At 38.6% G+C, this 26049-nt stretch overlaps 1 protein-coding gene across 2 annotated transcripts in view; it reads right to left on the reverse strand.

The window, feature by feature from the left end:
- Window positions 1–3390: 3390 nt before the first annotated feature.
- The window catches only part of JAM2 (junctional adhesion molecule 2), a 50353-nt gene continuing 27694 nt past the window's right edge, over window positions 3391–26049 (reverse strand). The window contains exons 2-10 of one of the 2 annotated variants that reach the window (XM_074361213.1): window positions 24880–24945; window positions 19348–19455; window positions 17795–17947; window positions 15424–15626; window positions 12824–12923; window positions 9096–9203; window positions 7414–7429; window positions 5151–5193; window positions 3391–3492 (exon numbers count right to left, since the gene is read on the reverse strand). In XM_074361213.1, the coding sequence (XP_074217314.1) occupies window positions 3460–3492; window positions 5151–5193; window positions 7414–7429; window positions 9096–9203; window positions 12824–12923; window positions 15424–15626; window positions 17795–17947; window positions 19348–19455; window positions 24880–24945 (830 nt within the window). In that variant the 3' untranslated portion in view covers window positions 3391–3459. The remainder of the gene's footprint in view (window positions 3493–5150; window positions 5194–7413; window positions 7430–9095; window positions 9204–12823; window positions 12924–15423; window positions 15627–17794; window positions 17948–19347; window positions 19456–24879; window positions 24946–26049) is intronic. The other variant, XM_074361222.1, reaches the window with a different exon arrangement.

Here is a 26049-nt window from a genome sequence, read left to right on the forward strand (position 1 = left end):
TACTACTCAGCCATAAAAATGAAATTTTGCCATTTGTAGCAACATGGATGGACTTGGCATTCTGCTAAGTGAAATAAGACTGAGAAAGACAAATACTATTTGATATATGTAGAATTTAAAAAAACACAACAGACTATGAATATAACAAAAAAGCAGACTCACAGATACAGAGAACAAACTAGTGGTTATCAGTTGTGGGTGGGGGACAATGCAGAGGTGGAGGAGTGGGAGGTACAAAGTAAGAAAGGCTCGAGGATGTTAGTACAACATGGGGAATATAGCTAATATTTTGTAATGACTGTAAATGGAAAGTAACCTTTAAAATTGTATAAAAATTTAAAAAAGTTTTAAAATATATATGTATTTTTAAAATTAAAAAAATATGGTATTACCAATATACTGCTTTTATAGAATTTGTGGATTTAAGTATGATAGGAATTATTTCTAAAACTCAAAGAAAAAAAAATTGCTGAGAGAGGGTACTTGAGGAAGGAAGTTCCTAGAAGACAGGTGAGATAAAAGTAGTGACAGTCATCAAATGTGTCATGAATAAACGGGAGGTTAAAAATGGAGTTTAGAGATAGGGAGGGTGTAGTGGTAGTGATAGAATTTAAATGTATTCATCGTGGTTAGCTTCAATCTTGACAAAAATAAGATGAAAGATTCGGGCATCTGTGGTGAAGGGATGAAATGGCCCACCGTGGCATTTAGACTGGGCGAGGGAAAAGGGAAGACAGAGAACATGACAGGCTGTGAGATTAGGGAGGGGTGGACGGGCCAGAGATTACTGAGGTTGAAGGGGAGGTGTTCTAGGAGCTTCTCATCTCAAGCCGCTAACGTGCTAGCCCTGTAGCCACGGACGGTAAGAGGGAGTGTTTCCTGGGTTTTACTGAACAATAGGTGGATGCCTTCCCCTGCACCAGTCAGTGGGGTGAAAAGTGGAACAAGTTCAGCTATTTTTACTAACGTAGCCTGCAATCAAACAAAACCACCTGTGAGATGAAGGAAGTTCTTCGCAAAGCTGTATGGAAAAACAATCAGTTGTTCCAGATTTAGTTAGGTTAAACCTCCAACTGAAAATAAATTAAGTCTAGTTACGACAGCAACGATAATAATTAAAACAAAACAAAACAAAACAAAACAAAACCTGCTATTAAAGATTCGGGAGCCCTCACCCTTACACAACACAACTTCACTGCACAAAAACAAAATAAAAATGCTCTTAAGAGTTATAATGGGATTCTACCAGTTGTCAGTGTGCAAGCCCCTCAAATAAAAGCAAAGAGAAACACAAGTCCAGACCCAGGTGGATATACTTTTAATAATTGGAAAATGAGTGCTCAACACTATATCCTACATGTGGGAGAAAGCATTCTTTGCACAGTGATTTATTTAGCTGTTTACAATATTCTAAGGTAACGTATGTGTGTTTGACATAAGAGACTAGACGTTGACACTGCATACAGTGAATCCTCTAGCTTATATGGCTTTTCTTCTGTTAGGAAAGCTAAGGCACCGCTTATTTTTTCCCCCACAATAGGGATCTGCATCATTTACGCTGAAGAAGTTGATCTCGTGTGCAGGTAGGGATGCCTGAAGAGGCATCTTGGAGCCTCACGTATCCCCTTGGTACTCGGCGATGCCAGAGGACGGCATTCCCCAAGCCAAAGCAAATCAAAGCATGGACAACATTTAGCTTAATTTCTGACAGAAGGTGTTAGATGGGTGCTTTGTTTCATGCTCCACCATCAAGAGTTGGGAAACCACACGTGTGGGCCAGATCCTGGCTGTGCCTGCTGTTCTTGTAAATAACACAAACCCGACCATCTGCTTGTTGTCTGTGGCTGCTTTCATACCACAGTGACAGAGCTAAGGAGTCCAGGCAGCCGTAACAGGGACCGTAAGGCCTGTATGGCTTATAGTATCTACCGTCTGGCCCTTTACAGAAAATGCTGGAAGGGGTCTGCTTAAAAGCATTGAATGTCACGGGTAAGTGGGGCAGGGATGGAGGGTGGGGGCAGGCAATCTGACAACAGGCATCTTCCCAGTGACCTGCTGTCCTGGCATATGTTAGGCACCTGGTGAGGACTTAATCCAGTTGTCCAGTGAATCCTGGGGATTTGCTTTGCCAATTGGGAAAAAAGCAGGGCTCCTTTCAAAGCAGCGTAACCGTGTTCAAAGTTGTCAAAGGTAGTGAGGGACCTTGTCTTCCAGATTTGCCTAGAATTGGAAATGCCCTAGCCATGCTTTGTTTTTAATATGAATTGAATAATCAGCATAAGTTATAGATGATCATTCCTAACTGAACACAGCCTAACTGCTCTCCCTAGTACGTGGGTCACTGGAGTTTTCACGTTGTAACACTAGCTGGAGGTCTTTGTGACATATCAGTTGAGAAGCCAGATGATCAGGCCCAGTTTTCACTTCATTTCTCCTGTGTCTTCTAAGTCTCAAGCAGGGCTCCAGGTTGGGGGAGCCACACCGAGCTGCTTCATCTCATTTTTCTTGTGCGACAGCCACTCCTCCCCTCTGTATCCCTGACTTGGCCGTAAGCAGGATCGGCAGACCACTAGCCAAAGAGCAAGGGACTCAGGCCAACACAGAATTCACTGCGTGATTTTGAGAGACAGAGAGATGTGAAGTCACCATCACACAGGGACAGGTACCTGCAGGGTCCTGTGTGTTGGCTCCAGTGGTGAGTTCTGACGTCAAGGTCACTGTTGCTCTTCAAGGGGGCCTTAGGGGAAGGAAGTAATGACAGGAAGCTCTGGGGGTGAAATAAGACGCTTGGGTTTGTGTGTGACTCAAAACAATGTTTAATGAAGAAATCATTGACACACACTGGTGAGTGAGCTCTGGTCATTAGATGTTCTTCTTCATGTTGCTTTCAGTTCTCAGAAACTAAACCCAGAGTGCAAATCCTTGGGTGTAAGACCCAGTCCCGCCATCTCCCTTCTGTGGATATATTAGTGATAAAGGAGCAGTGGAGTCAGGATTATATTAGGGGAGAAAAGAGGATCCTGGTAGATATGAGACCAGAGGTTCCTTTTGGATCTGTCAGAATATTTTCTGAACCCTCTAAATCTCACACAGAGGGTCATGCAGTTTATATTTTCAGGCTTTGGGGATTAATTTCACAACCAACATGATATATTTTAGTAACTTCCTCTAGGAGTTAGGATATTTAACGTTTCACAAGTCCCGCAATATTACAAAGTATTTTGATTCTTTAAAACTTCGTCCAGACATAAGAAACCAGACTGTATTTTAGGTGCTGACAGAACTATTTGTGTAAAATAAAAATTTCAAGTGATTTAGCAGTCATAAAGATTATAATGAAATACCCATTTCATCTCCTCATGGATCTCTTTGCAAATGTAAGACAAAGCAGAGTTTTATAATCTTTTAATAACTTGGGCAACAGCTGTGGTTTTGGTGTATCTCAAAGGTGGGGTTCTTTTAAATTATAAAGGATTTTGTATGCTTGAAATCCTAGGAAAAGAAAGAAAAACTGAGTTTAAATATCATGCATTAGTTCATCTTTAAAGAAGTATATGTCTTATGAGTATAAAACTACATCCACTCTGTGACTTTCACAGGTACAAACCAGTGTACACATAATTAAATCGTTTTTATGGGGGATAAAATAACTAAATGCTAGAAGACGAATCTTTGAAACATTGCCTAAAGAGTAAAGAAGTAGGAGAGGGAATTAGAGCAGGAGAAATCTTGTTTGCTGGGGGTGATGCTGCTCACATCTAATGGATAGAGGTCAGGTGCTGCTAAGCATTCTATAATCGTCACAACAAAGAACTATATGAAATTATAAGAACTCATTATATAAGAATTGTAAGAAATTGTCATTTCTTATATAAATTTTACATGAGAACTATAAGAAAATGTCCTTAGTGCCAAGTTCGAGAAACCCTGCTCTTGGGCCGAACTAGCACTGGGACTAGCTCTCAGCTGATGACCAGGGCAACCGAGAGGAAGACAAGGAAAAAGAAAGAGGCTTTTGTTCTTCCAGCTCAGCCACAAAGTGTCTCTTCCTGTTTGATGGGATGAGGTTATTTTATTCCACACTCAAGGAGTATTTTCCACAAATTGTAGGAGCAAATGTGGAGTTACATACTGCTTAGCTGCTAATTAAAGAATAACATGCGTTCAGTACTGTAAACTATGAAATAAAGTGCCTTCCGTGATAGATTCTGGAGTCGACAATTTTAACAATTTTTGACAGAAAATCCTCTGTGGAGCAGTACATAGGTCTTACACGTTAGTGTCCATTAGAGTCACTTCAGTGTTTAAAATATTGACGTCCACACCCCACCCCAAGCTCTACTGAAAGGAAAGCTAAGAGATCCCTATTGTAGAGGACCACGGAATTCGGGGAGCCAGCGCCCCATTTCTCAAGAAAGGACTTAGCTTCTAAAAACATAAAAACTCTCTCCCCCAAGTGTATCCCTGAAACATAGTCCAGAAGGCTGAATATCCATCCAAAGAGCTACAAAATCTGAGCAACAATGGTACTTAACTGCTTCCCTGTAGAGCTTACAAATGCAAAAGTTCAGGATGGTCTGGATGTCTAAATTACGGTCCCTTACCCATCCGAATTAGATCATCCTTGCATCTTTTCAAGGATTTCTGAAATGCTCCTTTCAACAAAGGCACAGGGTATTCCACTTCCCTAAAACATCTAAGTGCTCTGAATAACCACAGAAGAGTCCTGGAACCACAGATGTGCTGGAAGCGATCTGCTTGGTCAGCCTGACAAGAAATCAAGGTACCTGGGTCCCAGCTCGGCCACTGTACTCCTGTGAGCACTTGTGTCTTAATCACCTCATCTATAAAGTGGAGCTGATAATGCCAGATCTAATGATACCAAGGAGGCTGACTAATAATAGAAAACACCATGAGAGATTATAATAGCGCAGTAAAGCGCCATTGTTCTACACGTGCTGGGCAGCTTTATCGTCCCTCCCAGACGGGGGCTGGAGGCTGACATTTATTTAGCTCCTTCTAAAGACCAGCGGTAACCACTAGTACAAAATATATTAAAAGTGAAAATTCATCACTTCCGTACAATTACTTTTTTCCTGCCCAATTCCCTAAACACATTCGTTCTATAAATATGCTCAACAAATACTCACATTTTCGCTCATTGTCGCGGCTTTAGATGCAGAACTGCTCTTCCTGTTTATGGAACAGAAAAGACAATATTTACTACATTATCATGGCCAATTCTGAAACACATACCCGCTTTTGGTTAACGCTACTTCCATCTATTTTCTCAACAGGAGGATGAACATTTGTCTTAGCCAGGTACAACCCCCCTCCCCGCCCAGCAAGCCTAACTGAATTTCTTCTATTTATAGACAATATTCACAGAGAAAACCATGCAACAAAATATCAGTATGTGTGAACCCTGTGTCTATTTATAGCCTAGGGCTTGATACTAACAACTTTTGTGGAGTATGCAAACCAGAAACTTTACTTTTAGCTCATCAACTCATTAACGTTTATCATTTTGAAATCGTTATCATTATAATCTCAAATTTCATTTTTATTTCTATGGAAAGAAAGTTTTACAGGGTGACTATGGTTCTAGCTATCTGTTAATGGGCTGAACTGTGCCCGCACCAAATAGTCATCTGTTCAAGTCCCAACCCACCCCCTCCTCCAGTACCTCAGAATGTGACCGAATTAGCAGACAGGGTCTTTAAAGAGATAATTAAATTAAAATGAAGTAATTAGGGTGGGCCTTAATCCAACATGACTGGTGTCCTTATGAGAAGAGGAGATACAAACAGGAGAGGGAAGGCCATGTGAAGACGGAGAAGGCCAACTTTAAAAGACACCCTCAGAAGTAACCGATTCTGCTGCTATCTTGATCCTGGACTTCTAGTCTCCAGAACAGAACAAGGAGAAATAAATTTCTGTTGTTTAAACCACCAGTCTGTGGCACTTTTAAGGCAACCCTAACAAACTAATGCAACATCCAATTCATTATCCAACAGGTTTTGAGGGGCATGGATTTGACAAATGGGAGGTGTGTCTAGGCATACAGATTCTACCTCCAGATTATTGTCTGGGTTAGAGATACTCTGCTCAAGGGTCTCCAGTGACTTCCCACCTCACTCAGAACCAAAGCCGAACTCCTGACAACTGCCTGGAAGAGGCTCCATGTAACCTGGCCCCCCTACACTGCTTGTGCACATTTATCTCCGCTTTGCCTTGTCCTCACTCTGTTCCAACCACACGGCCCCCTTGGTGTTCCTGCCTCAAGACCTTTCTCAAAGTCCCCTCATCTGCGAGACCCTCCCTAACCACTCTATTTAAAAAACTTTTTTTTTTCTGGTAAAATGTGTCAATTTTATTAAAATCTATTCTATTTTAATCTGCACATTTGATTATAGCGGTCAGCTAACTATGTACAAAGATGATATAGTCCCTATGCTAATATACTCGGTTTGCTAATGCTGTGCTTAGAATTTTGCATTTATGCTAGCGACTAAGACTGAAACACATGTTCTCTTCTTACATAAGCCATATCTGTTTTTTTTCCTTTTAATTCTTATTTTTTATTCAAGTGCAGTCGATTCACAATGTTATTTTCACGTGTACAGCAACGATCCAGTTATAAAGATATATAAATATTTTTTCAGATTCTTTTCCATTATAGCTCATTACAAGAAATTGAACATAGTTCCCTGTGCTACACAGTAGGTCTCTTGTTTATCTGTTCTACATACAGTAATGTGTATCTATTAATCCCAAGCTCCTAATCCATCCCTACCCCCTCTGCCCGGCTGGTAACAACAGATTGTTTTCTATGTCCGTTAGTCTATTTCTGCCTAACTACCCTATTTAAAAGGACAGTCTCCACTCCTCCCAGTGCATTCTCTATTCTCTTACCTGCTTTTCTCCATAGTACTTATCACAATCTGACATCCTGTAGAGTTCACGTATGTGTTAGCTTTCTGCCTCTCGCTAGTAGATTGTAAGCTCCATGAGGCAGAGGGCTTTCTCTGGCCTATTTTATTCACTGCAGTGTTGTCAGTCCCTGGGACAGTGTTGGGCACATAATTGGTATTCAATTAAATGTAAAAATGACTGTTAGGGAAAATTTTATTTGAACATTTTAAATTTAGCAAAATACAGAAAAAAACATTTTTAAGTAGTACTACAGAAATGCCTACGAAGTCAAAGGAGCGACTGTATTTATTCTGTAGGTAATTAAACATAAATAACAAGTAGGCATGAGGTAGGATGTGTTTCCTGATGAATCTGAATCACTTCCCATAGAATTAAACCCATACAAATAACTCAACTTCTCACTTTTGACTTAAAATGGATGATTAACAAAAAAGTAGTTGATATGGGAGAAAGCATGCATTAAGAAAGTATACTTACTGGAAGGAAGTTTCTTCTGCAAAAGAATAAGTATATATCATTAATACAAGAATTTACATAGTATACAGATTCATAAAAAGTGAGTTTTGCCGTAATTTATTTTTCTCAATTTTGATTTTTACTTGCTGACATTTATACCTTCTAAATCAAGGGTTGGCAAACTTTTTCTGTAAGGGACCACAAAGCAAATGTTTTAGGCTTTGCAGGCAGAGGTAAAAATTGAGGATATTAAGTAGATACCTATATAACAAAGAGAAAACAAATTTCCCAAAGATTTTATCAATGGATTCAAAATACAATAATAGTAATCAAAGTCTTACAACACATGTCTAGTAATTCAAAGAATGGAGTTCTTTTGGGAGAGGGGATAACATTTCTCTTAATTGGGGTTCAAAGTTAGTGTTCTCTATTATCAAACAGATTGCAGTGTTCATCTGTAAACACCATTCTTAGCTCGTGAGCCATAGAAAATCAGCTGGCAGACGGTTTTCTGCTAGATGTAAATGGGAGTAACATTTTTAGCTAATGAACTACTAATTTTCACATCAAATCTTTAATTGATTGAGGATTTTAAGAAAAATTTACCAAGTCTTCAGTAAAAATACTCAGATATTCTTTGCAAGTAGAGACAAAGACACCAGTGTACTTTCACTGGTGACCAGCAGGGGGACCCGGCCAGATTACATTACTCGGGACTAGACCAGCGCACCATATAAAAAAACAGCTACTGTTAATTCACAGAGCAGTTATTTTTAATTATAGAGAAATACCCCTGAAGCCATGTTCATGGAAACTTTTTTATAATACTTAATGCCTACTTATAGATATTATTAGAAACCCCTCTTAAATTTAAGTTTTATTTTGGTATAAAATATTTCTTAAACCTAAATTCCAAAATTAATGTTCACTTATAAAACAGTGGGTCTAAAACTGGTCCATGCTATCAACTTATTATTTCATTAAAAAATTCTACTTTATTCACGATTCCTAATGGACCTGATGGAGTTCTGCACCTTTTAAGGTCTCAGGTAAATTTAAAGACGGGGAGTAAAGAAATGCATTAAGAGACTAAAACATTATTTTAAAATCTCACGCATTTACATCAAACCTGTTGTATCCCCAAATGGGAGTTACAAGACAGCTAAGCTTGAAGAATTAAAAACCTCAGAAGCAACTGTAATACAATTGGTTTCTAGTTTTTATTGAACAATTCTCTTCTAAATACATTTGTGCTAAATTTGACATTCAACACTCCACTGTTCTGCACTGATGAAACATTTCACAGATTTATTTCAATGAAATTTCTTATCATAAAACTAGAAATTAATTTACATCTTGAGATGTACAATTCGTAACTTAAACTAAAAGGATCTTAAATATGTGTACATATACTATAAATAACCAACCACGTTGAGCATCTCTCAGTATCGCTGCACCAGGGCGCCTCTCACGGATGCCGTGGTGTTTCCCGGAATGCTGAGATGAGACAGCGCTGCCTTTCCTCCCTGTCTGCCAAGGTGCTTCATGACTCACCTGTGTGTCATCTGGAACATTTTCTACCGCAGAAAAATCAGTGAAAAATACTCTCCAGAGTTTGTGAGAACTTCTTAGGGGAAACAGTGTCTCATAAGAAAACTCTATATCCACAGGAAGCTGTCTAGCAAAGAGTGAAATTCACTTACTTGAAAAGTAGCCTTTCCTCTGAGCATAGCACACGCCGAGGCCACAGACAGAAATCACTAAGGCCCCAACCACTACGGCTGCTATGATGCCACTTATGTTGAGATCATCTGGAATGCAGAATAAACCATGTGTGAATTCGTGTCACAGAGATGGACAGATGGAGTCATTAAACTGAAAAAGCTCTGAAAAGCTCCCTTTCGGAGCTATACCATAAATGTGGATAGTTTCATGCTTTTGAAGCCTGTTAAACTCACTCATTCCCAGGACGTGGTACAAAATTGATTAAAAATTTAACAATTTTTGCAAGAATCTTAAATTTTAAAAAGTTCTATGATCCAGAAGAAAAAAAAATGTATGGCATTCTCTTGCATTCATGTGGAGATGTAATCCTATACGATTAAATATCAGGTTGGAAGTGAGCTTTGAAGTTCAGTGAGTTCAAGAATTCTACTGCCTCACTCCCCTCAAATTTTTCTTAAAATTCCTCTACATCATCATCTGTGTCAATTTCCCAAATACGGAAAACTCATTCAGCCCCAAAGAAAGCCCGCGCCACTGCTGTTCTATAAAACTACATGTCAGAAACATCTTTCTTGAATTTATGTGGGGGTGTGCGTGTGTCCACACATGAACACATACACACCCACATACATATATGCTGTTAAACTGTTATCCCATTAAGTTAAAAATTACTTAAACTCCCCAAGGCTTTTTCCTGTTGCTACTAAGTCAGCTTTCCTCTAACCGACCATAACTGTACTTTTTTGGACCTAAGTTTGAAATCACTACCACATTATCAACTTGTGAGGTTTTTCCAGTTACTGATTCAGTTGCCCAAGAATGAGATGATTAACCTTCTGAGGTTAACATTTCTGCAGCTGGGAAATGCATCAGAAATACTCTCATTCAAGTCATTAATAAAATGATAAACATGACTTTGAGGAAGAACTATTTAACAGGCTATTAGACATCTCTCTTCATATAACAAAATTTACTAGCATACTCTGGGTGAGGGATCCAACTACGTGTGAATCCATCTAGACATTTAATTTGGGTCCCATTTTTCCATCTTGTCCATAAGGATTTCATATAAGCCACACTCTTCCATCATTTAAACACTTCTTATTTATTAATATGCAAATAGCCTACACTTTTTAAAGGAACAAAAGGGTTCTTTTTTAAAAAGCAAGTATTTATTAACATAAAATTAAATAAGTTGGAGAAAATATTAGATAGCATTTTCTCAATAGTAATTTTAGATATTTTAAAGCAGTGTACATTTGGGGAAAGATTTTTTAAGAAATATTACTTAAGTGAGTCTGCTTATCATAAAACTTTCTGGTCTTAAATTTTTTCCAAATGCCAAATGCTACTAATTTTTTCAGCTACCTCTCAAATATTAACTGATTTTTTTTTTTTAAAAAAGGGATAAATCCTTTGAAAGTCTGAGTAATTTGACTAGAATAAAAGACATTAATTATTATTGCTTGGTATAAACTCAGTTCATATTTGCTTGGGTATTGGGAGGTTGAGATTCAGCTATTTATTCACTTGGATAAAAAAGTAACAGAGAGGGGGAAAAATCCACAGTAGTCATAGTCTAAGGCAAAATGAAATTAATAACTGAATAAAACTCCTGAGAACCAAACTGTGTGCCTACTGTTTTCTTTGTAATAGTCAATGAATTTGACATCTATGCAGGTTTCAAGCTAAAGGCAAATTCTAACCAAAAAAGCTCTTACCCTGTCAGTACTAAGTCGTGGTATAAATGTTATTTTACTTTTTTCAATAGAAGATGGAAGACTTCTAAGCTAGAGGTAAACCGTGTTCATCCCATTTACCCGTTTACTTTGAGTTTTTGAGCAAGTCATACGCCCACCTTATGCCTCATAAAGAGAAAATTTAATAACAAATACGAAAATACTGTTCTTTCTTAAAAATCACGATAAAAGGAAGGTATCATTATTCTAATTGAAAGGAAAGGAACCAAATGCTAAAATGCTGCGTGTGAGTAGAATCTTCTGGAGTTGTATAATGAAGCGGCTCGGGAACAATCAGCAAATCCATGATTTTATCTCTTCCTACATTTCAAAAAGGATTTAGTTAGAATGGTTAACAGATCTGGTTTTGGTTACAAGTTATTGGTGATAATTCAGAAAACTGGAAATGCGACCTCATGAATTATGTATTTCCAAAGATGTGAATTCCAAACCAAGTGTGTGAACACCTAGGATCAATGGATGAGCTTTAAACAAAGTAATTTTGACTCTGAAGCCAATTATACCAGAAAGGGTAGATATGTGGAAATCATGTTCAAATTAAAATGACACTATTAGTGAAACACAGGCTTCTAAATTTTGTCATGTATTTGTTTACTGCATGCTACGAAAATGTAACTAGTATGTCAAAACCATGACTTCACAAATAATATTTCTTAAGATGAGGCTAAATCAGGCATTGAAATTAAACACAATCATTTAAAGAAAAACTAAAAAGTAATATGAATTTTTCTATTAACTCCAAAGCAGCATTGAGAGATTTTTTTCTGATAATTTAAGCAAATGCTTATGTTTGACTATAAATGTCAGCACTTGAATGAGTCTGGTTAATGGTAGGTATCCCTGAATTTTAAGAAGACCTGAAATTCAAACTTACTTGTGGAAATGAGAGTATACGATTGAATATCTTTTACTTTAGGAGATCCTGAAGTCTAACAGGATTATGTTTTCTTTAAAAAAATTATGCTGAGAATTTAACTGTGCACAGACAATACAAACTATGCCCACATATCAAAACGCATTGGGAAAAAACGAATTTCTGACTCCACCAAGCTGAGGACAGGCTCCTGAACTGAGGGGCGCCCTCAGTCTTCTGCTTCAGGACACAGCCTCCCTGAGTGATCTTTCACCCCTCGGTGCCACCTCCAGCTCACCCCTCTCTATTACACAATCGTTTTCAAAACACACAGCTTTCATACAAGAGAGAATTCAACCAAATTACTAAAAATAAAATGAGAAAAGTTTGCTCTGAAACTCATCTAATCGGAAGAGATTCTTGGGCCCAAATTTTATTGGACATTAAGAAGCTTGTTTTGTGAAATATAATATATGGCAGCTATGTTTTATAGCAAACTAGATCCATAACCATATTTAACATGTCTTTTTGGGGTGATTACTCTTAGATAAGTACAAGCGTAGTATTTCAGGGGGTTGAGAAAATTAACAGTTAAAACAGCCAATACTTAGAGCTCACAGTATGCCAATGCCATTCTCCTAACACTTTTGAATATTAATTATTTGAATCTCCATACCAACTCTATGAGGATGGTATATTACTATGTAATTAACTTGCCCAAGAGCATATAGTGAAAAAGCAGAACTGGGATTTGAACCCCTGCTCCAAATCCTTGACCCCGGGCAATTTACAAGACTCTTAGTTTTTGTTTGAAGGAGGATTTCTCAGATGAGCATATTTTAAAAATAATACTTGAAAAATTTTAAAAATCTGTAAAATATAATGATAAGTATCCTTGGCTTGTTTGGAAGCTGGATTGAAACAGCATCTTTGCTCTTGGTAACACGTTATGTCAAGCTGATTTTAAACATTTATCCTGTTCATCCTTCAAATCACTCAGTCCTTACCTATCCCTTGCTCCTTCCACCCTCGAATATGGTATTTGCATGTTCTAACTGCAAACCATTCGTCCCTCCCACTATTTCGTGCTTACCTACTTGCATTCGTTTCCCACGACACCTGCGGTGTCCAACGGAATTACGGGCTTCGCAGGCGTATTCGCCACTGTCCAGTTTTGAAACAGTATTAAATTGCTATTTGGGGAAGAAAAATAAGTATGTTTTTAAGCAATACATCTATCAATAGACTCCTAAAAGAACCGTTTTCCTTAAATTTAGCATTGTTAGTCTTTTTTTTTTTAATGACTTAGGACTTTATTATACCTTTGCTGAGAATTTAAAAACCTGCCACTCCTCCAAGGAGTAATTAGCTAGGCCACCTGTCTAATTTGACAGAGAAAGACTTAAACAGATATGGGTAAGTGTCTTTTTGTGTGTGTGATACTGAGAAAGCAGTACGTTAGGAAGGCAGTAGGCATTTTTTAAAGTTTACAGCACATGGTAGTGTTCAGTATTCTAGGTATTTCTAATTCCTAGGAAACACCATTTATAAATGAAGGCCTTGCTGGCCTTAAAGGACAGTTTTCTAAGTCACAAGTAAGTTTATGGCAGCAGTAAACAACGAACACTTCCTCTAAAGACAGTAGTTTAGGGCCTAGGAAAGCCTTAATCAATGCTGTTTACTGGATTATAAATTCCATCAGCTGTTGAATTTTTGAAAATTCTGAGAAGATCAAGTGTAACCCTTGCTCAATCTATTCCCTGCCAAAGCAGCTGAAAGGTAAGACTTTGATACAATAAGCTTCATAATTGTTACTAGCAGTGTTAGCATCTTGGAAAATTTCTGGAAGGAAGGAAAGAAGGGTGGGTAGAAGGGATGGATGGATAGATGGATGGAAGGCCAGAAGTTAGTTAGTTAGGAGGGAGGAAATGCAGTGTGTCCTGGCCACTTTAAAGGATCCTGCCAGGACCAGCACAGAGGGTGAGAATCATCCTTCCAGCACCCTCCAGTCACACCCTCAAAACCGCAGTGGTCACCACTGTCTGCATCCTTGAGAGGCCATGATCCTCTAAGGAGCACATCCTCACTGTCTGGTACCCACACACGAGGTATGTTCCTGAAAACAGCCTTCTCCTCTTCTCCTTACCCACTACTGACACCCCTCTTCCTCCTGTGTACCTCAGCATGGTGCAGCAGAAAGCTTCTCCTTGTGTATTCTCACCACATGGAATCAATCCTCAAAGCCAGACTTCTTTACAAACCATTCACCATGAACTCAGAGCCAAGGTTATGTATAAACCACAAGCTAGACTCAAACGGGAAATGATCTCCCAGCACATAACTGGTGATTAAAAGGGAGCCACTGTCATCCACACACTGAGTCTTTGGCAAGTTTCTCAGAAAATAACCCATCCTGGTTATTTTGGGATATTTTGGGAGCCGAGTTTGGGATTCCCCAACAAACGGATGCCATCCTTAAACCACGTGTATTCAGGAGCTGGTGCCCTGGTGCCTCCCTTTGACATCACAGATATTTCAAGGGTTGAGGTTGACTGAGGAAAGTGAATCTATTTCATCTCAGACCTGCCTTGGGGCTTTTTAGCACCTGGTCTGAGAAAAACTAAATTTGAAAAGTAAATATAGCCAAGTGTGACTGCAGGTTTTCTGCCCAATTTCTCGATGTAAAAATCACTCGGAGCTGCTGACTGAGCCTGCTGACTGGGCAGGGCCAGGGCAGGGCCTCCTTCCTTAAGGAGTAGCCGAGATGCTGATTTTTTAAGTCACTTTATCAATACACTTGATTAGTTACCAGGGGATCTAGTTTCTAAATATCATTGTGCACTTGGAGACTGAAGGAATGAAAGGAAACATTAGACCATCCTTATAAAATTCATTAAAATTTTTATTACCATGCCTTTAAGATTCTTTGATTATAGTGATGCTAGTGAGTCTGCATCGCTGGAAGTCAGACATGTTTAAATTGACATATTATTTTGAATGAAAAAAAAAGCCTCAAATTTTTTTTTTAAAACATAGAAAGGTTCAAATTTAATGATCTTTTTTGTAAACTCCTCATCTCTACCCTAAAAAGTCAGGGACAAAACAGTAAAAATACTCTTATTTGTAAATGTCATTAACTTTAAAGAGTTTATTTCTAGATTTCCAGTAGGATTCCTTAGAAAGGCTTTTCAGTCATCAGACAATCTGCCTAAATCCAAAGCAACAGATACTCAAGTCACAGAGTCTGTTGCTGACGAACTAGCCATGGCAGAGTTTAATGACACAGACATCCTATCATAGGTTAGCAACAGTCACTATTCTCACGTGGCTGGCACTGAGGTCAGCGTGTCCCTAAGAGAGTGTTCGTGAACTTCCCTGATATTATAAAAATGAACGCGCTTAGTACCTTCCCTGGCCTGATCCATCACCATGAATCCATGCCAGCCTGTTTCAGGTCCCTGGCACAGGCCTCGGTGTGCCCGGCTCCCTAGGTCTCTGTCTTGTCTTCCCATCTCCTGGGGCAGCTTTTCCCATCACTTCTCTGTGCGAGCGCCGTTATCTTTCCTGCTACCCCCTCCTTTCTCTACTTAACAAGCAATGGTATCAGCCTTCTGTTCTCCATCACTGCAGTTCTAATAATTTCTTTTTCCAAATGCAAGACAGTTATTAGGTCAATGCTTGAAATGACCTTACCAGAGTTCCAGATTTTGTGTTCACTGTATATGAGCTGTTGGTGCCTTGGGAGCCGAGTTTGGGATTCCCCAACAAACGGATGCCATCCTTAAACCACGTGTATTCAGGAGCTGGATTGCCTTCTTTGTCTTGACATCGCAGCTCTACCACAGTTCCACTCAGCGCAGAGTTGGGTACTTCACATGACGGAACTGCTGGAGCCACTGAAGGATGGACGGCAGATGGTACTGGTTATTGACAATCTAAACACGGGTTTTAACAGCCAAGTGAAGGTGGACTTATTGGATATCTGTGATAGAGGCCTGTCTCCTTTCTTCATAGGCACACAGCTAGAGCACATTTGCTAGCCCCTCTGCAGCCAGATGGGGTCACCCGCATGACTTCTGGCCAATGGAACGTGGGGAAAAGAGATACATGCTATTCCCCGGCCTGAGTATAATTCTCCATCACTCATTCTCCTCACCACTCCACTACCAAGGAGGTGTGGTGACCCCAGAAAGCTATGTAGTAAAGACGCCAGATTTACATTAGCTTGGGTCTCTAATGATTTCGTGAAGTAGATCAATGTAATTCCACCACTACCTATCTCTGGCCCAACTACTTAGACTTTGCTTACATGAGAAAGAAACTTCTATTATGTAAGCCACTCAGGGCTGACGTGTTATAATTAGCAAACATTATATTAGCTACTACAACATCTATTCTTTGTTAGATAAACAATCTCTACTTCTCCCCTCCCCAATGGTTTTAATGTATTATTACCAACTATATTTAAATAAGTCAATCTTGAGGATATTTTCAGGACCAGTACTCAAAACTAAAATCCTGTTCAGGCCAGCACAGAGAATAGCTGTGTTAGGGTTATTCCTGTCCCAGGGATTTGTAAACCAGACTTTACTTAAATCCAGGATGCCCCAGACATGTCTGTGGTAGGCAGAATTCTAACACAGTTGGGCCCCCAAGTTCCCCAGCCCTGGTGTTTATACAGTTTCTCTCAGTTATTTAGTCAAACACTAATCTAAAGATTGTACTCTGAAGGGATTTTAGAGTTGTAATTAAAGTCCCAAATCTATTGTCTTTAAGATACAAAGATTACTTACATGGGTCTGATCTAATCCCATGACCTCTTTCAAAGGAGTTTTCTCTGGTTGGTAACAGAAGGGAAATGCAGAGATTCAAAACACAAGAAGGATGCAACATGCTTTTGTTAGACTGTAGATGGGGAGGACCACGTGGCAAGGAATGTGGTGGCTCTAGGAACTGAGTGTGGCCCCCAGCTGATAGCCAGCCTGGAATGGGGACCTTGGTTCTGCAACCAAGGAACTGAAATCTGCCAACAGCAAGAATGCGCTTGACATTGGCAGCAGATTGTCCCCTCAGAGCCTCCAGCCAAGAATGCAGCCCAGCTGACTCCTTGATCTCTGTGCCCCGAGATACCCTGGGCAGAGAACCCAGCCATGTTCTAAGCTCCAAGTTTCTGATCATTTGTTCTAGAGCAACAGAAGACGCCAGCTGAATCTTCTGCAAGTTCTACTGATTTAAATTTCTTCTCTACTAGTGTAGTGCTAGTATTTGAGAACGAGCCTGGACTATGTACAAAAAGGAAAAGGAGTTATTTATTCTCTTTGCTTGGCAGTTAATACCAACACCTGTGGAGCAGAACAGATCATGTTCCTCCACCAATTGTCACACTGGGAAGTTCTTTTTTTTCTTTTTTCTTTTCCCCTTTCTTTTGTTTTTCTGTATCAGTGATTTTTAGAGTAACTAAATGTATTAGCTTTGGAGTTAACCCCATCAGGATCCAAAGCCTGGTCCAGACACTTAACTAGCTGTGCAGCCTTGGGAGAACCACTTAGCATCTATTTCCTCATCTGTAAAAATCAGGTTGTCAATGAAGATTAAGTAAAATCACATACACGAAAGAGCCCAACACATACCAGCTGCACAGTAAATGCTAGTTTCCTTTCTTTACCAAAAAGACTTCTGTCCTTCTCTGGTCTACTTTTTGATTTTATTGCTTTTCTATCATCTCACTTGAGACATTTTATATGGCAAAAGAATTACGACATATGCTGAAAGCGACCGAAAGATAAACCCTTGGGGAAAATGCTTCTACATACAGTGTAGGACCACTAAGATTTATTTCAATTGTAAGTGAAAAGAGATTTTGTCCTAATTAATTAATAACAGTAACATTTCAGCAGCCAATGAGGTGAAGAGGAAAAATAGCCAAGATTTTTTTCAGGAAAGGTGGTGCTGGTGGTCCGCTTTTATAACTTTACCTTCCTGGCCCCAACTGTGTCCCTGCCCCAGGGCTGGGTGAGGGGGACGAGGGTGGGGAACAGTAATCACACAGATACAAGCACATCACCTAATACTTCTAGAGTGACCGTATCCTCTTCCAGGTTTTGACCTTGTTCAGATGGGGCACTGACTTCACAACGGTATTTCCCGGCATCCTTTCTTGTAACATTTTTGATCCGGATGCTAAAATCAATCATCTCAGCTCGATCTTTAAAATCACCTTTTAGAAAAAGAAGACAATGACATTAATAACGATGCAATAACATTCTGTCCGCTACCTTCCTTTCATCTCTCAGTAACCAACACATTTATTTTCCTATTAGCTCAACTGAAAAACTTAAAAATTATATATGAGTGCTATTTCAAATTTCTTTTTTTTATAACGTCATACTGTTCACAAAAGAACGTTCAGTTCCATATTCCCATATTTTACTTTAAGGAATTCAGTCCTCAGTCCTCCCCCCTCCCCTTTCTAGGATGCTTATAAAAATACTCGTATCTTCAAAAGATGCTGCAGAGCCTAGTTCAATTAGCTGGGATGGTAACTTTACGTGTGGTGGCTCACACCATGCTGCCACAGAAGAGGTGAGAGGGTTCTTTTATCACCTTCTTTTGGTTGGTTTTTGATAGCCGTGTATGTGGAATTCAAATCGTGTTTTGTATGACGTTCAGGTGCCAGACTGACAATTATAGAAAATTCAAGAAAAGACAGCTGTTCTATTATCTCCCTGCTGTCTGTGGTCTATCTTGACAGATAAGAACCAGAGGGATATTTTAAATTTTCTATGAACTTTAAACATTTGTTCACTTGTTTAATTCTCTAAAATGAAAGTAACACATGGTATTTTAAAATAATAACACATTCATAACAGTTATTGAGTTATAGCACCAACTTTTGAAATATTTATAATGGAGAATTTCAAGTATACACAAAATTAGGGAGTATAGTAAAATAAACCTCAGTGTTCCCATCACCCAGCTATAACAGTCATCAATGCATGGCCTATCTTATTTTATTGGTGCCTTTAACCTCTGGATTATTTTAAGCCAATCTCAGACATCATTGTATTTCATTCATCATTATCAACACTTTAAATTAAAAGCTCATATATCCAACAAGAAGAGTAGGAGTGTAAAGAAATGTCTAACAAATAAACAATTTTAAAAAGAAAGTGCCGGATAAAGTTAATTGTATTTACCCTCCACTAAGTCCTACCTCCCTAGGCTTCTCAGTGATGGCTTTCTCGGTGGTGATACGGAAACAGGGTAAATTATCACAGCTAAGCAGTGACCTTCCATCCCAACCCGACACCATCTTTTCTTCTTTGCTCTCAAGAGTTTAACCTACTGCGCCAGCGAGAACAATTACACCTTATATACTCTAGGAATGAGCTGAGAAATGAGGGGTCCAGGGCCACCATGGAGTCCACCCGCTTCTGTTCCCTGTCCTCTGTTGTGGTGGTTGCTGTGATTTGGGTCTCAGTCCCTGTTAGTTTCATCTCACACTTACAGAGACACGTTTTCAGTCAGCAGCCACATCCTGCTCTCGCTGGTTAAAGAAAGGATCTGGGGTACTCAGCCTTCTCTTATTCTCACCTCGTCAGGTCCCCAGCTTCTTACCTTGAAGAGCCTGTTGATAATAAACAAAGGAGACACTCCGCCCCAGTTTCTTCCACTCTAGTCTGGAGGAGACGGTCTTCTTTGGGTATTTACAGGCTAAAATAGCCTCTAGGGACAACAACAAAAATACTTGTTTTCTAATTGTCCCTGTGAAGTTACATTTTACTTATTTAATAAACTTTTAACATCCTTAAATTATCCTTTGATATTTCAATTCGTTCATTCATTCATTCACAAGTTACCTCACCAGTTACCAGGCTGGCTTAATTCAAAGATGAACTGAAAGCGTTATGACTCTTGCACATAATTATCTGTGACACCACTACTTTCCCTAGCTCTTGAGCCTCAGTGACCATCTGTAAAATAAGAAAGTATGTCACAGAGTTGGTGTGAGTCTTCATATACAATAATATATGCCAAGCCTACCCACCGTAGGTCCTTGACAAATGGCAGCTATGATTAATTATTTATCTTTTTCTTCCCAGTCTCAGTCTTCAAGTTTATAGTTTGGTAGAAGAGATAAATAAGATAATGTCATTTCAGTCCAATGTGATGAGGGCCAGGACGGAGGTGAGAAGAGGGGGCTTCACACCTAGTGCCGAGGAAAGGCATTTAGTCTAGCCCAGGCCACACTGTGGAACCCACCCCAAACGTCCCTTCAACACGCTACATTCTCCATCAGATCCCTTCTTTGATAATAACTCTGCAAATACATTAATACAAACCCAATATGGTCTTTTTTTTTTAAATGGAGGTACTGGGGATTGAACCCAGGACCTTGTGCTTCCTCAGCACACACTCTACCACTAAGCTGCATGCTCCCCCAGTATGGTCTTCTAATAAATGACTGACTCCTACTCCTCTCCTCAGTCCAGAAAAGTTATTAAAAGGTCTAATCTTGGCATCAAGTTTAACTGCCTCAGTATAGCTCCCCAAGGTCCCTTTACCACAGGAAATTTACTGCAGTTGCATTGTTGAAGAATTCCTGGAACCACCCAAGGAACGAACCCCTTCTCTTAACTGTCCAAACAAGATGACTGAGGGAGGAGGAGCCCGGGACCTGTCTGCCAGCTGCTTCAAGGTGCCACATAGAAGCCTCTAGTCCTAAATCTGTTAAAAATACCTTTCAGCCAGGCTCTCTAGAGTGTCACCTTCCTATTTCTAAGACTTTTTTTTCCCTCTAAAATGCGTACAGTTTGACCTAAAAAACCCAGTATCTTTTACGAGAAGAGAAATTATGTAAAAATTCTTTCCATATCTCTGATTTTGATGTGAAGCAGATTTAATGCCATTTAAAAAAATAATTCAGGATATTACATGATATAGTTGAGTGAAGAGCAATACTTATAAATATTTATCCCAGGTTTTATTAAAAAAATATATATAGACATAGACCAAAAGCCTGTAGGAATATGTATGAAAATATCAACCCAGAGGTAATTTCTGTGGGCAGAATTACGATTTTTTCTGTTACATGTAGTTTCGAATTTTATTTTTAGTTCCACACATATTGCTAGAAATATAGAAATCGAATAATAAGTAATGGAATGCAGAAAGTAAGACAGAGAAAAGAAAGGCAAGGGAAAAAAATCCAAAAGTTGCTTTCAAGGAGGCCTAAAGTTTGAAAGCAGGCTTTACATTACAAACAGACATCATTTTACAGTCATGTTTACAATTATGCCGCATGGACAAATGCGTGCTGAGGGACTTGTCTGAGGAAACAGAGTTCTGTTCTGTTGATTAAGGAGAATGGGCGGTGGTTTTCCGGAGTCTTGAGTTTTAGATAGGTTTCCTTCCCGTATTTTGTTGAGTTTCCAACAATTAAACACACACCCACACTCATTATTTAGCCCATACTCCTAGGTCTTAGGAATAAATTTATCAAATAATCACATTGTTTCATATATTTACCTAGACACACACACTCCTTTTTGTGAATTCTTCCTGATTCCTATCCTCATTGCTCTGTGGAAAACCTCTGCAGAAATTATATTACAAAATGTAACCAATGGTTTTCTTGAGTGCAGTCACTCCCCTCCAGCCTCAGTCTCATTGACCATATAAAATGTGGAGAAATGGTCTACTCAGTTTGTCCAAAATATATTGGGTACTTGCTGTGTGTCTGACACTGTCCTCCAGCTAGAACAGGGAGCAAACCAAAGTTCCCTGCCCTTTGGGACCTTACAATTTGCAGGGGGTCAGACACAGAAGAAACAACATAAAGTGAATTGTACAGTATGTTAAAAGGTCATGAGGGCTATGGAAATACCGTAGAGTAGGTCAGAGTACAGGAAGTTCGGGAATGCTGGGGGACGGGGGTGCGATTTAAAAAAACAGAATAGTCAAAGTGCAGCTCATTTATAAGGTGACATTTGACCAATGACTTTAAAAGAAGGAATTTGAATTTAGAATTTTCCATGTGGTTCTTTGGGAGTGTTCCAAGCAGGGGACTACCTTGACCTTCAAAACTGTGAGAAATAGTAAATCTACTGGAATCATAGGGTCAACATCTCAAAAAAAGAACTAAGTGAACTTAGAGCCAGCTACCATGGACTCTCCTTTCTATTTCAGCCAAAATTCAACGTTCTGGCCAGCAGAATTTCTGTATCTAGCCCCCAGGGTTACTATACCATATTCATAATAGAGTTTAAGGCATGGGTTTTGGAGTTAGACCTCTGTCATAAACTAGATGAGTAATTTTGAGCAAATTGTTTAAGTTTTTTAAAAAAGACATGATTATGTTCACAGCTGTAAAATTAGAACAACAGTACACATCCCACAAAGTTGTGTAAAGATTGTGCACATGGTACTTTGTAGAAAGTACATGCTCTGTAAATGGTCAGTATCACTCTCACCCATGAGGCACTTCTCTTACTTAGAGTTGTAAGCTTGTCTTGACATGATAGAAATCCATACTTAATACCATCACAAATTTCCCCCCCAAATTACTCAAATCTGAACTAAAATGTTGCCTGTGTTTGAGACAAAGAAAATAATACAGACATAAGTCATACTTTCTCCAAGCAGGCATATTAACACAAAAAAAATGCGCTAAGTTTTTCTCTTAAGATGATCATTACATTGCCAAAAATATCTGTTTCAGTCTGGATTGAGAAGAGAGAATTCTTTGTTTAGAAAACGCATTTTCTCAACATGCAGCAAAAGAATCACTTTGAGGAGTCACATAGAATCATTAGGGATTTTAATTTTTCTAAGATTCTGTATTGCTGACTATCATTTGATTTTTTTCAAATGTTCTTTTTTTTTCATTTGATTTTATTCTCTGTGCTCAGGTTAAAAATCATCAAAAATCTTACATAATGCAAGAAGACAATGGAGACTACCAAAGTAGCTCTGAAGAATTAGCATAAATTACCTCTGTGAAGAAAAGCACGCTGTTAAATTCTGATTTATCGCTCTCAGGGTTGAACACCCTCTGCGTAAGGCGACTCATGTTATTTATAAGCCTAGCAGAGCAGACCTCATTTTACTCGATTTGCTTTTGGCATCACTGTGGGAAGTGATAGAGAAAAGCCATACTGAAAAGAAGGAATTAATTAATTTATGATTTACTGGCATCAGAGAGACAAGAGACAAAAAAATTGAATGAATTGGGGGGAACACACATCTGCAGATACATAAATCATAAAATACTTCAGACTTTAAGTAAAATTAAGTTACTGTGTAAAATATCCTAGACCTGAAATGTGGAAGAAGATAGAAATTAATTTTGCTTTCTGGGAAGCCACGTTGGAATGATTGGAGCACATATAAAATAGAATCAAAATGTAATTTTTAATTAAAAGGAGCAGAGGTGAAACCAAAAAAATAGAAAACACTTATTTGGGAGTAAAAAAGACCAATGTTTGATGGCAATAAATATAGAAGGATTTTCTATATTAAAAATAAAACACACATTTTAAAGTGATATAAAAGGTACAGGATTTTCATTTAAAGTAATGGAAACATTTTGGAATGAGATAGAGGTGGTGCTCACACAACACTGCGATTGTAATAAATGCCACTGAATTGTTCACTTTAACATGATGGATTTTGTTATGTGAATTTCTCCTTAATACATTTTTTTTAAAGTAATGTTAAGACTCAAGAGTATACTTTTGGCATCCTAATTCAGGTATCTTGGCATAGGGCCTGGGGATCCAGGGACGAATATGCACAGTATCCAGCTGGACCCAACAATAAGAACCTCCCGGAAAATAAAAGTAGGAGAAATTAACTTCGTTTCCTTTGTCCCACGTGGACATCCTGACCTACCTTTTCCTCGCACTGTGCTCAGTCATTGGCTCTTCCAGTCTCCTTTTGGGCACCTCACCCAGCCCTGTTTGTCTTCCCTATAAGCACTCCATTCTCCCAAATTACTTCCAATCATTAATTCCTTTTCCCCGCCTCTCCCCATTTCAGACTAATTCCTGATGAAGAGTAAATGTTTTCTTAGCTTAAACATGTAAAATATTAGGACTTAAAAGAAACTGATTAACCTAAATACTTATTTAAAGTGAATGACAGGCTGGTTCTTATTACAGCATATTTTTACTTAACAAGCACAGAGAACAACTTACTAGATGCCAGGCACTACTGAAAGCACTGGTTAAATAGCAGTTCATTTAATTCCTCCTCACCCCAGCCCTCTTTTTTAATCTTGGTCTCTTTACTCCAAACCTCTCTCTCTCCAACTCCAGAACCTAAGGCATGCCTGAAGAAGAGGGATTGGACATTTGAAACCTGTTTCTTAAATGCTTACGATCTAAAGAAGCATCATATTTAACAAACAGTAATTCTGGTTGTCCACTATTATTAACGTGTTCTAGGTAAAAGATCCTTCAGAAAAGTAGTAGTCTGTCAATATTTGAAGTAAATTTATAAAAGCTTATAATTCTTTTTGGTTATTAGAGCTTTACAAGATTTTTTAAATTGTAATAAAATACACATCACTTAAAATTTACCATCTTAATGATTTTAACTATACAGTTCAGTAGCATTAAATATATTCACATTATTGTGCGATCAAACTCCAGAACTTCTGCATCTTGCAAAATTGATACTTTATACCCATTAAATACCAACTCATCCCTTATAAATATTTTAAGCAGCTAAAATAAATAACAAAATGTTACCTCCAAATAGGATATATCAATGTTACCTTAAATACATAGAGTTTTGTATCTTAAATACAAAGGGTTTGCAATGCTAATTTCCCTTTGCCAAATCTAGCTGGCTGGAAACTGCGAGATCTTCGCCTCCCAGTTTTACAAATTAGACTGGCTTTGTTGCAGGTACTTTATGTAATAAGAGACCTTCTTTGTACAGCAGGTCTTTCGTGGAATATCCAGAATTTCCACTGAGGAGGTGGAGAGAGAGTTCTCAGGTGGAAACCGCAGCAGGGAGCAAGCAGCCTTTGAGGCAGAGGAGTCAGTGTGAAGGGAGGTGGAGGTTTCTCACAAACAGACACACATGCCACCCCGGTGAGGTCTTTAAACAACACAGCCCATGAAGATCAGTAAGGTACTCTACCTTGGTACTCTACCGCTGTGACTACTTGATGATCTTTTGGGGCAGAGAATCCACAGGCCTTATGATCTGAAAGATTCAAACAGATAGGATAATTAAAACAGTGCAAAAGGGCATTTTCGAATGTTTGAATGGGATGCAAGATTAGAGAAAACAGGCCTGAAGCTGCGTAACAGTTTCACACAACTCATACCCCATAAGTTTTAAAGTATCTAAATAGGACGAGCCAGGACAAACTATGGTTTTTTTTTTCCATCTTCTATATTGTAGTTTTGCCCTTCAAGCATTTCCCAAAGCAGAACTCATGAATCTCTTTCACCCCCTCCCCGCCCCTACAGACACTGCATTGTCACAAGCAGGAACAAGAGGTTATATCCATCATTCAGCCTAATATGTAATTTATTAGTGTCATCAATATAGCTCCCTGCAAATAAAAGCTCATTATTTTAGTGCCTTATATATTAATATAAGCTGCTTAGCAAACTTATCCCTATCTCTGTATCACATAGAAATGAGTCATTTAACATATGTTTGACTATGAAATGTACACATAATATATAATGTTTATAAACTTTGTACATAACATTATGATGAAAAATGCAAACAGAACATCTTTAGGTTCCCCCCCCCCACCAAAACATTTCAATGTTTTTCCAGGGTTGGTCTATAGGATTGAAATGACTAACAGACTATGGTGGGTAATGGGGTCTAATATGATGATGATGGTGACAATATTATCATCACTCTCCTAGACTTATACAGAAGTTTTCATTTTAAAAAGTGCTTTCATGTACTTTCAAAAAAAATTTGATAAAATTCAATATCAAAACGGCTTGGTGTGATAGGCAGGATTAAGACTTAAACGATAAAGTAGCAGGAATTAAAACTTTCTCATTCCATCTTTGATGTGTATCATTTTGTGTTATTTCACTTCACGGATGTCATTCGATGGTCCAGTGAATGACGATGTTTAAAAATAATTTAAGTCACTTCCTATTAGTGTGCACCTCTGAAATATAAATGCTATAAAGGCAAGGTTTTGTATTGTATTCTCTGATGGAGTCCAAACACCTAGAACAGTGCCTGGCCTAAAGCAAGGCACAATACACATTTGTTGAGCCAATGACTGAGACCACTCCTTACTGTCTACTAATGAGAAGAATCCAGGAAGTG

The sequence above is a fragment of the Camelus bactrianus genome, chromosome 1 (genome assembly GCF_048773025.1).
Source record: "Camelus bactrianus isolate YW-2024 breed Bactrian camel chromosome 1, ASM4877302v1, whole genome shotgun sequence".
In the NCBI taxonomy this organism is placed as follows: domain Eukaryota; kingdom Metazoa; phylum Chordata; class Mammalia; order Artiodactyla; family Camelidae; genus Camelus; species Camelus bactrianus.